This window comes from Pelodiscus sinensis, chromosome 2 (genome assembly GCF_049634645.1).
Source record: "Pelodiscus sinensis isolate JC-2024 chromosome 2, ASM4963464v1, whole genome shotgun sequence".
Taxonomy (NCBI): Eukaryota; Metazoa; Chordata; order Testudines; family Trionychidae; genus Pelodiscus; species Pelodiscus sinensis.
The window spans coordinates 172284377-172299457 of NC_134712.1; the positions used below are offsets into that span (position 1 = coordinate 172284377).

At 43.6% G+C, this 15081-nt stretch overlaps 1 protein-coding gene across 1 annotated transcript in view; it reads right to left on the bottom strand.

Moving 5' to 3' along the window:
* Nucleotides 1-1312: 1312 nt before the first annotated feature.
* The window catches only part of ITPRID1 (ITPR interacting domain containing 1), a 71137-nt gene continuing 57368 nt past the window's right edge, over nt 1313-15081 (bottom strand). Inside the window, exons 12-15 of the mRNA XM_006124027.4 lie at nt 11367-11494; nt 8246-8357; nt 4740-5078; nt 1313-3362 (exon numbers count right to left, since the gene is read on the bottom strand). Coding sequence (XP_006124089.2) covers nt 3315-3362; nt 4740-5078; nt 8246-8357; nt 11367-11494 — 627 coding nt within the window. The 3' untranslated portion in view covers nt 1313-3314. The remainder of the gene's footprint in view (nt 3363-4739; nt 5079-8245; nt 8358-11366; nt 11495-15081) is intronic.

A 15081-nucleotide genomic window follows, 5' to 3' on the forward strand; every position in this document is an offset into this window, starting at 1 on the left:
CCAAGGGGCTCAGAAGGGGGCTCCTAGCTGAGGGTTGGATGTGAGATGGGGAAAGGGGCTCTAGGTTGTGGGATGCAGGCCCTGGGTGGAGCAAGGGATGAGCAGGTTGGGGTGCAGGAGGCAGCGCCCATCTGGGGTTGAGGGGATTTGGTGTGTGAGAGGGGGCTCTGGGCTGAGGTTGGAGTGTGGGAGGAAGTAGACGGTCTGTCCTGGGAGTGCAGGCTACAGGGTGGGGCAGGAAATGAGGGGTTCAGGAAGTAGGCAGGAGTTGAGGGTTGGGGGGGTGGAAGCTTTGGGGTAGGGCCAGGGATGAGGGGTTTAGGGTGCAGGGGGAGAGGCCAGGCTGAGAGGTTCTGAGTGTGGGAGGGGGTTTGAGCTGAGGCAGGGGGTTGTGGAGCATGAGGAAGGTTGGGCTCCTGGAGGGATTTTGGGTGCGGGAGGGGGTTTAAGGGCTGAGGACTGGGACACTGTTGGGTGTGGCCTATGGGTGCTGCTCACCTCGAGCGGCTTCCCAGAGGCACCCCTTCCAAAACTCCCATTGACCCATGGTTCCTGGCCAATGGGAGCTGCGGAGTTGGTGCTTAGGGTGGGAGCAGCGTGTGGAGCTCCTGTGACCATCACGCTGCTTAGGAGCCAAGGGACATGATGCTGCTTTCAGGAGCTACATGGAGCTAGGTAGAGAACCTGCCATCTTCACACCAACTCAACTGGCAGTTTCAATCAGCACCGCTGACTGGGCAATTAAAAATGTCCCTTTTCAGCTGGGTGTGCTGGTCAAAAACTGACTCTATCTGCTGAGCCCAGCCTGCTCCCTGCTACCACACAAGGCTGGGTCGATGGATTGCCCAAGCCCTTCATGCCACCTTCCCACACTGCAAGACTGGTAGCCCAAGTCCTTTCACCTTCCCCAATCAAGGCTGGAGGTCATTGCTTCTCTGAACAATTTCCATCCCTCCCCTGAATCAGGCTGAGGTTGCCCACATTATGCCTGCTCCCGCCATCCTCCCCCACGAAGCAAGGGTCACTCCTTACCCCAGCCCCACCCCCGGCGCTGTCCTCTCTAGAGAGGGCTGGGACCATGCTTCACTTGAACTCTGCTTGCCCCCTCTGCTGTGAGGCTGGGGTTACTGCTCACTTTGAACCCTGACTTTCTGCCTCTTCCAGGCAAGTCTAGGGGGACTAGCGCACCCGAGCCCTGGTTCCATCCCTCCCCTGCATGAGCTCCCATGAACCCTGGCTGCCACATCCTTCTCCTCATGTGAGACTGGGCTCGCGTCACCCCAGGGCCCTGCCTGCCCTTCCCACCCCCACGCAGCCTCTGCCGTCTCTCCTGCACTGTGCTGGCATTACCACTTCCCCCTCTTCTTCTGCATTGCTCTGCACCACATCCCACTTTTTTGATCAAAGTGGAAATTTGTCCTGTTTCTTTTGCCAGCTGATGAAGTTGGCAAAAGCAAATTGGACAATGCCCCCTTTGCCAGACTGCAGCTTAAAAAAAAAAAAAGGCATGTCCTGCCCCAAACAGGTCATATTCCTCACCTTAACAAGGTTGTACATGTAAGTGCAAAGTAGCAAGTGATGAATGAGAGGTGCACACACAAGCATTTTAAAGGCTCTTGCCATGATAGGTTAAGCCTACCTACTAACTGGCTACTTAAATTCACTCCCGTGCAGAGGACTGCATGTCTCAAACACCTTTTAAAGACTCACACCTTCAAATAGGGTGTAAGGGATACACAGGGCCTACGATAGCACTCTGCAAGGGATGAATTTCACCCTACATCAGGAATGCTTGGCTAACCACCTGATTAGCTTGTTGTGGCTTTTGTTTAAATGACCTTTTAGACACAGTCTTGGCCCATTTGCTTGCTAACTTCCAGACTGTAAGCAGATAGGAATGGATCGTTACCACCATTCAGCACATAATCTTATCTGTGCGCACCTCATGTCTTCACTTGTACTTCAAAGACTAAATGACACACAAAACACCTTCACTGCATTAAACAAATGGTTAGACATCTGCGAGTCTTTGTAGATGTAAAGCATTACGGTAAAAAACAGTCATACAAAATACCTGGTCTCGACTATAGACCAGTTTGTATATTGCCATCCCATACCCAACTGGCAGAACCAGGGTGCCTGGGGTGGTGTTTGGGTTATGCATGCTTTCAAAGTTAATAGATTTTCTATCTAGATGAAAACCCTATGTTATCCAAAGCAAAATGAACCAGAAGGCTGAGGCAAAGACCCTGGATCCTACAGCCTTCTTGGGTTCTGAAAGACTTTTTCAGTGGTTTCATTTATCATATTTTAAAATTAGGTTTCTATGAATTAAATATGAAAATGACTAATACAATCTGTACAATATTCCCTGTGTTATATAGTTTGGTACTCCGTTGACTCGATAATGTATGCTCTCCACACGTTGTCATTGTGCTGCTGATTTCTATGATGACAATAGATATATCCATCATAGAATTTGTCAGTGAGAAGATGGAGGTTTTAGTGGCTGGTTAGAGAAAGTGTGGGAGGTAGATTGTGGTTGAGGATTAATATTAGCTGGATTTTTTAATTTCACTGCATCCTTCAGTTAAAATGATGAGCCATGATACAGTTAATACCTTTCTGAGCTATTTTTTCAAACTGGGTGCAGGAAGACTCTGCAGCATCAGTTGACTTGGTTCACGTTTCCAACATTTTCTTCACAACTGTGAGGGCTCAACTGTTTTTTAATGTGACATTTTACAAGCTGTAGTGTAATACTGTGCCAAATGAAGGGCAAAAGGCCTGTAGCAAATTCTATGACCTCAGAACAGCATAATATATGACACCATCATTTAGATCACTGTTTCTCAATCTTTTTTTTATAAAGTACCCCCAATACCTACAGTTTTCAGACACACAAAATGTTTTTCTACCATTGCAACACATTTGCTTAAACAACTTAATCGTAGCTGGGTGGGCAAGGAAATTTTTGGGTGTAAAAAGGACAAAAATAATAAAGCTCTATAAAAGTTAAAACAAAAATTCAGTTTTCTTCAAATTTCAGTTGTGTTGTGGTACCCCCCCAGACTTCTCTCAAGTACCTCTACGGGTACTCATATCACTGGTTGAGAAACACTGATCTAGATGATCCCTTAAAATGGCTTGCTCTCCAGGGCAGCCCTCGCACTGCAAAAATATATGTAACACCCAATGGCAAATGGCAGCTGCTTCCTTCTGTTTCTGAAACACTTCAGCTGGTTTAGAATGTTTGTTGTAAGGAGAAGTCACAACTATAAAGTCCAGAAGTTGTCTGTCTTCCATCAATCTTGTCATTCCTCTGTGTCATTACTGAAAGAGTTTCGGAAATATTTCTTGAGCTGGCAAAAAGAAAAATATATTAAATGCCTGTTTGGGTATGTAAGCCAGGGACTTCATTCTTGGAAATGATCCTGTGAGTCTGCTTTACCACTATACATCAGGGTAACTCCTATGTGTAAAACTTGTGCGAGAGAATGAAACTACTGACTTCAATGAGGCATACATGAAGGTAGTGCAGAATTTGGCTCTAGTTGTTCGCTTAAGAGGAGGTCCAGCCCTGAAGATTTGGTTAAACACTCTTAAGTGGAAAAGTGAAAAACTCTGATGATTATCCATCTGACTTTTTTTATCTAGATCGCTTTCTAGTTTCTCTTTATTGTTCAAGATACAAAGGCTTAGTGAAAAAGAAAAACACTTTCTTATTGATAGTAAAACACTATTGGTCATGAAAAGATTAATCATTTTCACTGTTACACAAAAACAGTGAAACTCTACATTCACGTACCTTTGCTGTCCATGTAAAATACTTCAAGTTGTTTTGCAGGTAAATGATACCTGCAAATTTCACACAGGTTGGCATAGATCTCAATCAATCACACACTGAGTTCTAGACTGGCAAGGCACTGCTGATACGAACCAGCCACATAGTAAAACTGAATTTATTACCATGAGCAACTACTGCTATTAACTTTGAGAATGCTACCCCACCCTTTCCCCCAGTCTCTTTAGTTTGTAAGTTATTTAAAATAAAGACTACAGCTTGGTAGGGGTATATACAACATCTAGCACAAAGGGGCCCAAGCCTTGATTGGGCCTCTATCTACTACTGTAAAAAATACAATACAGGCTGAACCTCCAAAAACTCCCTTGTCCGGCAACATCCATGGTCCAGCAGGGGCTGGGACTGGAGCCCCAGTAGTACAGCTGGAGCTATGGCAGCCCCCGTAGCAGGGCTGGGACCACAGCAGCTGTGGTAGCCCCAGTAATGGGGCTAGGGCCAGGGATGCGGCAGCCGCGGCAGCCCCAGTAGTGGGCCTGGAGATGTGACAGCCCTGGTAGCGGAGGCAGGATGGGGCCACAGCAGCCGTGGCAGTCCCAGTAGCAGGACCAGGGCCGTGGCAGCCATAGCAGCCCCAGTAGTGGGGTTGGGGCTGGGGATGTGGCTGCCGCAGCAGCTCCAATAGCAGGATCGGAGCTGCGGAAGTCCAGGATGCCGGGGCTGCAGCAGCACGGCAGCCCAGCAGTGGGGCAGCTCGGGCCAGCAGTAGGGAGGGGAGCTGGTAGCAGAGCACCTCCCCTGGTCTGGCTAATTCCCTCGTTTAGGACCAGTCAGGTTCTGAGGGTGCCGGACCAGAGAGGTCCAACCTGTAGTAATCTGATGTCAGCATGTTCTGACATAAAAATACACAAGCAAGCAGAATAAAATGAATTCTTACACTTTGTAGAAAAGCCTTAAAGTCAATTTTTGGCTGGGGAGGTCCTTTTATTTCTTTTTTACCAGTGAGGAGTTCCCGTAGATCTGGCTCTGCTGTTGCTATAGCAAGAAATTGCATCTCAGGTGTTCCGTCCATTGAAGCTGATGGAGTTGATGGGAGCATTTCACTTCTCCTCAGAACCCTTGGAAATACTATTTTTGAGCTCCCAGCTCTAGAATTCATAGTGTCAGCTGTATCTGGAACAACTTGCTTATTCTGGGCAGTTCTCTCTTCCCTGCAATCAGGGAGTCCAAGTTCTGAAAACAGATGGGATTGTTCTCCTAGTAATTGGTCCAGCTGCTGCAGAGAAAATAGGGAAGACATGCATATTGTAGTAATAAAAAATGATAAAAGGTATCAGGCAGTGATACACATGAGAGGTTATGAAGCATGCCCATTCTTAGTATTGGTCAAAAGAAGAGAAGTATAATTTGGCAGCTGAGATGCTGCTGTGAAAAGGATTTCAGTAACAAATTTCAATCCCATTTAAGTGTAAACAACTGACATGTTTGCCTTAGTAGAGGAGTTCTCAAACTGGGGAGTGGAACTTCTTTGGGGCATCACAGGGGCTATGTCTAGACTGCAGGCTTCTTTCGAAAGCATCTTTCAAAAGAGCCTCTTTCGAAAGAGAGCGTCTAGACTGCACGGAGAAATTTCGAAAAAGCGGCTTGCTTTTTCGAAAGAAAGCATCCAGTGAGTCTGGATGCTCTCTTTCGAAGACGGCCTCTTTACATTGAAGAACGCCTTCTTTCGAAAGAGGAGCTTTCGAAAGAAGGCGTTCTTCCTCGTGAAATGAGGTTTACCGCCATCGAAAGAAAAGCCGCGTTCTTTTGAAATAATTTCGAAAGAACGCGGCTTGAGTCTGGACGCAGGGGAAGTTTTTTTGGGAACAGGCTACTTTTCCCGAAAAAAACCCTGAGTGTGGACACGGCCAGGGTTAATACTTGGGGTGGGGAATTGCAAGCTGTCAACCTCTACCCCAAACCTGCTTTGTCTCCCACATTTATAATGATGTTAAATATATAAACAGGGGTTTTAATGTGAAAGGCTTTGTATGTGAAAGAGGTCATCAGTAAAAAAGTTTGAGAAAGTAGTTTAGTTTTTGCCTTAGTACACCCAGACAGACCTCTGTGGATGCCTGCAGGAGTCCTGGATTGAAACGGGTGTCCTCTAAAAATGTGCCGACTTGGATTCATCATTGTGTTCCATGCATTGTGTCTCACGCAGGCACTGCACAGTGAATGAATTCAATCTGGAAATGAGTACTGGAGAGCTCCTGTTGTGGAGGAGAAAGCCAGTGGGGAGGAGAAAGCCAGTGGGGATGTTGGGACAGGAGCAGGGCACTGTTTTGTCAATTCAGCTGTTCTGCCTCAGCTACTGTAAGTAACACTTAACCCAGGCAGAGCAATTGTAGGCAGAATAGAACTCTGGTGACCATCTCCCTGCTCTGCACCAAATGGAGATCTAAGACGGGGAGAAGGAAGCCCCATTTGAGTTCTGTCTTAGGGCTCCTGTACATGGGGAAAACAACAAACATGGCAATAGCACAATAAATAATCCTCTACAGCTATGCGGGAGCCTGGAATAAGTCCCTGTGGGTATGTGTACCCTACAGAGAAGATTGAAGTGGCAGCTGTCGAACTTCCAGGGCTTGAATTAGTGGGTCTAGTGAAGACACGCTAATTTGAACTGAGGGGGGCACTCTGGCCGCTGCCAGTAGTCCTGCCTCCACGAGGAGTAAGGGAAGTCGAAGGGAGAATATTTTCCCTTTGACTTCCTACGGTGTGAACAGCACCAAAAGTCAAGTTAAGGTAATGTCATAAGCCAGCAGCTGGCACTCAAATGTGAACAGCTAAGTCATGGGAGTCAAGAAGCTGGAGGGTTCCATGCCAGTGGAGGGAGTTGCGGGAGAAGGGATTCTGTGGAAGGAAGAAGGAAAGTATTTCCCTAGATGCAAGTGAAAGCGAGTCCAGGGACAGGACTGTCAGAGATGGCTGGATTGAGACTAGTGGTGTACACTGGTGACATAGGGTCACATGAGTCCTGTAGGCAGGGGAAGGCTGAGTAGTCATGGACCAACAAATCCCACCAGGCCAGAGCCCTAGACTGAGCAACCACTTTTTCAGGCTAGTGCATCCCAGATTTATTGTCACCCCTGGCAGGAGTGGAAGGCTTTAGGGCATGGGCATGGGGTCAAGATCTTGGGTACTTGCAGAAGTGGAATGGTGCTATTATTTCACTGTTTTCAGTTCCCCTCAGTCCCTCATCCCCTTTCAGCCCATGGGTCTGTACCCATCCCCTGGCCTAATGAAATGGTCTCAGGACCCTGTGTGCAATTGGGTGTTTTTGTTTCAGGGGCTTCCAGGTCCATCTAAGCAAAGCAGGTTGATGCCCCACCTGAAGAGAAACAGGTGCAGACAGGCTGCCTTAGGATACCAACCTGTACCTGTGTCCAGCACAGAGAAAGGGAGCTGGGTTGGTAAAATGCTTTATAGCAGCAACTGCTTAATTGGGCTGAGAATTATGCTTAATGGGGACACCCTTCAAATAATTGAGGAGTGCTTAAATCTTGTGTGGGTTTTAATCTCATGCTGCCTCTATTTACTGCCCAAACAAGAGCTTTCAGTGGCTTCATAGCCGTGCAACATTCTCTCTGTACATCAACTGTTTCATTACTGACTGCTCATGGCTGTTTTATTTCTTTCATATTAACTGCAGACAATGTGCAACAATGCCAAATTAATCCTCACTGCACCTACCACACATGTTCATTTTTTTGCAGTCTCTAATCAGCTTTCATTAATTGAAAACATGCCTTGTGATGTTCATACAGAAATGGTTGCTTTGAGCACATGCTTACATGGCTGCAAGTGATGCAGCAATTCTAAAACCATAGTGAATGGTCTGGAGGAAAGGCGATGACATTTTTTGGTTGTAAAATCAAATATGTCAAGAAATTGGTGATCAGTTGTAGATCTGACAAAATATGAAGTCCCCTCTTTCCAAAGAGAAAATTTCTGTTCTGCATCTGACAGCAGTTTATTAATACAATATTTGTTGGGTTTAACATTTTTTCGATGTTGAAAATTGTAGTTGCATGGCCAGTATGACTAGTGAATCATGTCTTTTGAGTGCTTTGGGGTTTGAAGCATCTTGAAGGGGCTGATTTTCAAAAGGTGGAGCCTCTGCATTTTCTGAAAGCAAAGCCGGTTGAGGAGTCACAGGCTGGGCACCCAAAAATGGAAGTATCCAGTATACCTAGTCCCTTTTTGAAACTCAAGGCCACAGGCCAAATCAGATGACACAAACTTTGTTGGTTTGGTTACGTGTTCAACTCAGAAAATTATGTGGAAGCCACATAGACATGCACTACTCACTATGACATTGCATCAGTAAAAGGCAACAGTATAAAGTGTCTTTAAACTAGATTCCTTTTCCCAGTGTTTCAGAAGAATAGCACAACGTACCATTAGAATTCCCTCCCTAACCTGGCGAGATCGATCATTCAGCTGATATTCCAGTTCAGAAACTTCACGACGAACAGCTTGACGCAAGACCTGCAGTTGTCTTTTTTCCTCTCTGTAGCAGAAAAACAGTCATGTGAATAGTGGCGATTGGCAAAACATTCATTTCTCCTTCATGCTACTCATACTCTGCTGTTTCATACACACCACAGAGCATTCTACAGCTTAATGAATAACCCAGCAGTACCAGAGCCATGTCGTTCCTTTACTGTCTTTCATTGTACAGGCTGTGAATTTGTGTGTCTGTCATTCAAAAGAAATCCCTGGCATTTGTTCAACCCAACTGCAGACAACCCAACTAAACAACCAACCATTATGAGTTATGACATTACAAAAACAAAACAACCCCCCTCCAAGATATCTCCCCCACCAATTCTAAACAATGAATAAATGCTTTCCAGTCAAAAATACCTTGTTTGACTAATTGCCAACTTTGCCCAGACTACCCTCCAATGCCAAGGAACTGCACATGAAAAAATTCAGTCAGAAGTTAGAGATATCATTGTGTAGACAACTACCCGATTAACTGATAAGCATGGGGACTATCGAACAGTTGTATATCTGCAAAAATTTCATGTGGTTACAGGACTATTCAATTACCTCTAGAAGACCCATCCCACTGATCTGTGGATACTAAAATTCCTTTTCATTTCCTGGGTGGGCACAATATGTGATAGCACCTTCATGACTGGGGACGTCATACTCATGAAGAATCTCAGTCACTGAATCAGAGAAGTATCAGAGACGGTGTATATTTGTTGATACATATTATAAATCCCTTATGTACACAAAACTTTAATGCAACAGAAACTGTTTGTAGCAATGGTGGGCACATGCTGCCCACTGGGGTTCTGTGTATAACCTATAAAACATTTTATTTGTTGTTGCACATGCACAGGGTCGCCAGAGTCTGCTGATTTTCACCCATGTAGTTTTTCCTTATTGGTACTACAAAAAAGTGACACATATGTAAAGAATATAAAACATTTTGGAAAAGCAGATGCATTTTTTTCAGCATCCCTATAAACCTGATGTTCTGAAAGAGGGTTTTTTTCCCCAACATTTGGCCCAGTGTACATGGGCCAAATATCAGAAAAGCCTCTTTCGGAAGAAAAGCGGAAAAAGATATGCAAATTGCAGTTCACAATTTCCGTGGTTTTTTTCTGGCTTTTCTTTGTAGTCTAGACACAGCCTTGGTTACAACAGTTTTTAAGCCCACTGAGATGAAGGAGAGCCACTCACTAGCCTAGGATGTTCCTCATTGTCTTATAACATACTTTGACATAGAATTATAGAACCGGAAGGACGTCACAAAGTCATCAAGTCCAGACCCCATCTAGACCATCCCTAACAGACATTTGTTTAATCTGCTCTTAAAAATCTCCAAAGATGAAGATTCCACAATCTCCCTAGGCAATTTATTCTAGTGCTTAACCACCCTGACAGTTAGAAAGTTTTTCCTAATGTCCAACCTAAACTTCCCTTGCTGCAATTTAAGCCCATTGTTACTTGTTCTATATCAAAGGTTAAAGAGAATAAGTTTTCTCCTTCCTCATTGCAACAACCTCTTAGGTATTTGAAAACCGTTATGTACCCTCTCACTTTCCTCTTTTCTAGACTAAACATATGGGCTACGTCTACACTGGCCCCTTTTCCGAAAGGGGCATGCTAATTTTAAACTTCGTAATAGGGAAATCTGCGGGGGATTTAAATATCCCCCGCGGGATTTAAATAAAGATGTCCGCCGCTTTTTTCCGGCTTGTAGAAAAGTAGGAATAAGATAGGGCTTTATTCCGGAGGATCGGGCCAGTCTAGACGCTCTTTTCCGGCTTTTCTACAAGCCGGAAAAAAGCGGCAGACATCTTTATTTAAATCCCGCGGGGGATATTTAAATCCCCCGCGGATTTCCCTATTACGAAGTTTAAAATTAGCATGCCCCTTTCGGAAAAGGGGCCAGTGTAGACGTAGCCATGCAGTTCTTTCAATCTTCCCTCATAGGTCAGTTTTTCTAGATTTTTAATATTTTTTGTTGCTATTCTCTGAACCTTTCCAGTTTGGCCACATCTTTCCTGAAATGTGGTGCCCATAACTGGACACGAGACTCCAGCTTAGGCGTAATCAGCGCAAAGTAGAGTGGAAAAATTACTTCCTGGGTCCTGCTTACAACACTCCTGTTAATACATACCAAAATGATGTTTGCATTTTTTGTAATGTTGTCACACTGTTGACTCATATTTAGCTTGAGGTCTACTATGTCCCCTATATCCCTGTATGTAATTCTTCCTGACAGTCATTTCCCATTTTGTATGGGTGAAACCAATTTTTTCTTCCTGAATACTTCATTTTTATCCTTGTTGAATTTCATCCTATTTACCTCAGACCATTTCTCCAGTTTGTCCAGATCATTCTGAATTATAATCTTATCCTCCAAAGCACGTGCAACCCCTCCCAGCTTGGTATCATCCACAAGCTTTATAAGTGCACTCTCTATGCCATTATCTCAATCATTGATGAAGATATTGAACAGAACCGGTCCCAAAACAGACACCTGCGGAATCCCACTTGTTATGCCCTTCCAGCATGACCATGAACCATTAATAACTACTCTGTGGGAATGGTTATTGAACCAAATATTCACTCACCTTATAGTAGACCCTACTTTATTAATGAGAAGGTCTTGCAAAACTGTATCAAATGCTTTACTAAAGTCTAAGTATACCACATTTATCACGTTCCCCCTTATCCACAAAGGCTTGTTATCCTATCAAAGAAAGCTATCAGGTTGATTTGACATGCTTTGTTCTTTACAAATCCTTGCGGACTGTTACTTATCACCTTATTATCGTCTAGATATGACACGATCAAGTCTAGAACATATTGGTTGGATAAATGGATAATAATAAAGTGATGAACAATTAGATGCTGACTTCTGTGTATACCACAAACATGTTAAATCTGAGTGTTTGCACATACAGCAAGGTGCTCTGCACACACACCCAGGGTATAGCTGGTTCTAAATGTTGCTTTTTTAATGGGCATTGTGTGTTTGTAGTGACGTAATTACCTTCCTTCATCTGACATAGCACTGGAAAAAAGATTCTGTTGCTCTACCAGATGCTGCTCAATCTCATCTAGCTTCTCTCGGAAACTCTGGCAAGATCTCTTCATAACTTCGATTTCATGGATTGTGCACTATAGAGAAGAACAGGAAGAGTGACTGTTTCATTACTTTTCCTTTAATTTTTGTCAGACCGACTGCCCAGGAGGCAGCAGTCCTAATCTCACCCACAGAACAGGAACATTGTGAACCGGCTTGTCAGACTTTCATAGGTATAAGCTCCCAGGTAACAACTGAGATGACTTCTGAGGAATATAAATATCTTATTCAGTAATCAGCTCTCAAGTCTTTGAAGTCAATGGAAATTTTGCCCTTGTCTTCAAGGGAGACAGGATATTGCCCATAGTTTTGACACAACGGGTCAAATTGTGAGCTTATGTGAATCATTAGCATGGAACAGAGTTGCCTCACATTGACATCAGCATCACCAAATGAAGAAATGTGCTCCATGTTTCTCATTTGAAAGATGGGTTGAGCACTGTTCCTTTGGAACCATCATCACATTTTGTTGACTCACCATTTGTAAACATTAAAATTTAGCTGAATTTTATATCACTAGTGAAGGCAAAGTGATTAATAAATTTGAATAAGAGGACCAGATATTGATGAAAATAAAATGAGCAACTGCAATTGCACTAGCTAGGATAAGATTGCAAAGACTATACAATTCTTTTGGGATTTGAGCTGGGCAAACTAGAACAAGTATACCTCAGGACTCTCTTTGCAAAAAATCTGCAAACATCACAATTTCCACAGATTTGTTCAAAACTATTCAAATCAGGTGTTATACAACTATAGTTCAGCCTATAGATTGCTCGTCAATTGTCCTTTGCAAATACTGCTTTGAGAATTTTGTATTCATTACTTGAAATTAAAATTTTTTGACAGGGCACGTAGATCACAAGATTTCTGCCCCCAGACTGGATAAGTATAATTCTTGGAATCAGATTTCCAGTATGAATTCAATTTTTGCACAGTATTTGAAATATTTGTTAACAAGCCAATGTTTTGGTGAACATTCCTGCCTGTAACATTGCTTGACAGGATGTACAAACACAGGCAAAGCACATTTTGTATAGGGTAAAAACTTTCCTACTTCATGGCAAAAGTCAGTCACTAAGGCCGTGTCCAGACTCAGGGGTTTTTTCGGGAAAAGTAGCCTTTTCCCGAAAAAACTTCCCCTGCGTCCAGACTCAAGCCGCGTTCTTTCGAAATTATTTCGAAAGAACGCGGCTTTTCTTTCGATGGCGGTAAACCTCATTTCACGAGGAAGAACGCCTTCTTTCGAAAGTTCCTCTTTCGAAAGAAGGTGTTCTTCAATGTAAAGAGGCCGTCTTCGAAAGAGAGCATCCAGACTCGCTGGGTGCTCTCTTTCGAAAAAGCGGATTTCTCTTTCGAAAGATCCGCCTGCAGTCTAGACGCGATCTTTCGAAAGAGGCTCTTTCGAAAGATACTTTCGAAAGAGCCTCTTTCAAAAGATACTTTCGAAAGAGCCTCTTTCGAAAGAAGCCTGCAGTCTAGACATAGCCTAAGGGTATGTCTACACTAGCCCCCTAGTTCGAACTAAGGAGGCTAATGTAGGCATTTGTGGAATGAGGTGTAATAGTTAATTCTAACTAAGGACTTAGTTCGAGTTAACGTTTGACTGCCGCGTGTAGCCCCGGGCAGTTAGTTCGTACTAAGAGGATTTAAAAATGGCGCCCAGACGGGAAGATGCAAATAAAACCCGGGATATTTAAATCCCAGGCTTCATTTGCAACTTCGAATGCCTACATTAGCCTCCCTAGTTCGAACTAGGGGGCTAGTGTAGACATACCCTTACTGACAGAAGTCAGAAATTTCTATGGGCAAGTTAGAGCATAATCTCTCACTTTAGGTTTTCTCTTGCACAAGGTATTGGTCTAAATGAATTGGCTTTATCCAGTAGGACAATTTCTATGCTTATATCCTTAAAAAGTCAAACAAATATTTGGAAATAATGCCTGCAGTGTTTAATGTTTATTGTGAATATAAGCTGTTCAGGAAGGAATTTCCCAGAGACTACTATTTCTGTGGGGAGTTTACACTTTTCAATTAAGACTCTAGCATGGGCCTCAGATAGAAACAGGATTCTAGATTAATAGTTTAAATATATTTCAATAAATAATCAGTAGATCAGTGGTCTGGTCTGCTTTGGAGATTCCTGCACATCAAGGCATTATGGACCAGTCTGCTTGCAAGGTAAAGCTTGTCTATATGTACATGAGATATAGGTTTCTCAGGGTGTGTGTCTAAATTACATGGCTCCATCGATGGAGCCATGTAGATTAGGCTGATCAGAAGAGGGAAATGAAGCCGTGATTTAAATAATCGTGGCTTCATTTAAATTTAAATGGCTGCCGCGCTGAGCCAACAAACAGCTGATCAGCTGTTTGTTGGCTCAGCGCGTTAGTCTGGACACTCCCGCGTCGACCTGAAAGCCCTTTATCGACCTCCCCGTTATGCCTTGTAGGATGAGGTTTACTGGGGAGATCAATAAAGGGCTTTCATGTCAACAGGGGAGCGGCCAGACTGCCCCGATCTGCTGACAAATAGCTGATCGGCAGAGCGGGGCAGCCATTTAAATTTAAATGAAGCCGCGATTATTTAAATCACGGCTTCATTCCCCTTTGCCAAACAAACAAATCTACATGGCTCCGTCGACGGAGCCATGTAGTCTAGACATACCCAGGGGCTGGATCAAGGCTATAGAACCAACTCCCATGGGATCAGCAAACAACCTTAAAACATACAACTTTCCATTCCAAAGTGTATTTCTTCTACCTGGCCTTTGCAAATATACAGACATAGCAGGTCATATGTTAAAACATTTTATTTTCCTTCAGAAGGTGGAAGGAGAGAGACAGAGAGAAAATGAAAAAGAATGTTGGTGGTATCATCTAATTCACTGCTTGAGATCACTCAGATACATCAGTGATGAACAGAGTGATGAACAGAGTGTAAGATGTTAAAGATGTGCAACTGAGTCTCCAAAGAAGTGAAACTGAGTCTCCAAAGAAGTGCAACTGAGTCTCCCAAAAGATATGGAAATAAATAGTTTCTTTCAGGAAATAATTACTTGTAGAAGACAATGTCATGCCCGGAAGCATCAAATGTAAATATGCTAATTCAACATAATCTGAGGGCTGTTTGCTCTTTCTGTGTTTTAACACTGACTTCGGTTAAGAACAACATTGCAGTTAATATATATTGTGATTATTTCCAAGATTTTCTCTTGTTCTAGAAAATATTTGATGCTAAAATCTCTTGGCAGACTGGAATTCCTTCCCTAACTAACAGGTTTTGCTCCATGTGAAGAAGTGAGAAGCAGAATCTTTAACCTTGACTGGCCAGGGTCCTTGTGCAGTGAAGTGGCGCATACCCACAAGTCTAAGACACAGGACATTTCGACAGATACAGTGTGCTGCTGTGCTCCCTGCAACTCCTCAAGATTTCAGGCCAATAGAATTGCAGATCCATTGACTGCACACCAGCATGCTTAATGCCACCCAGTTTAGATGGCAATGGAGTTCCACTCTACATAAACAGGGATGTTTGCTGTCCCTTAGGATGGTGTTTCCTTACACTCAACACACATAATCACAGCTTTCTCACTATGTTTGGATCCTTCTGTGATACAGGG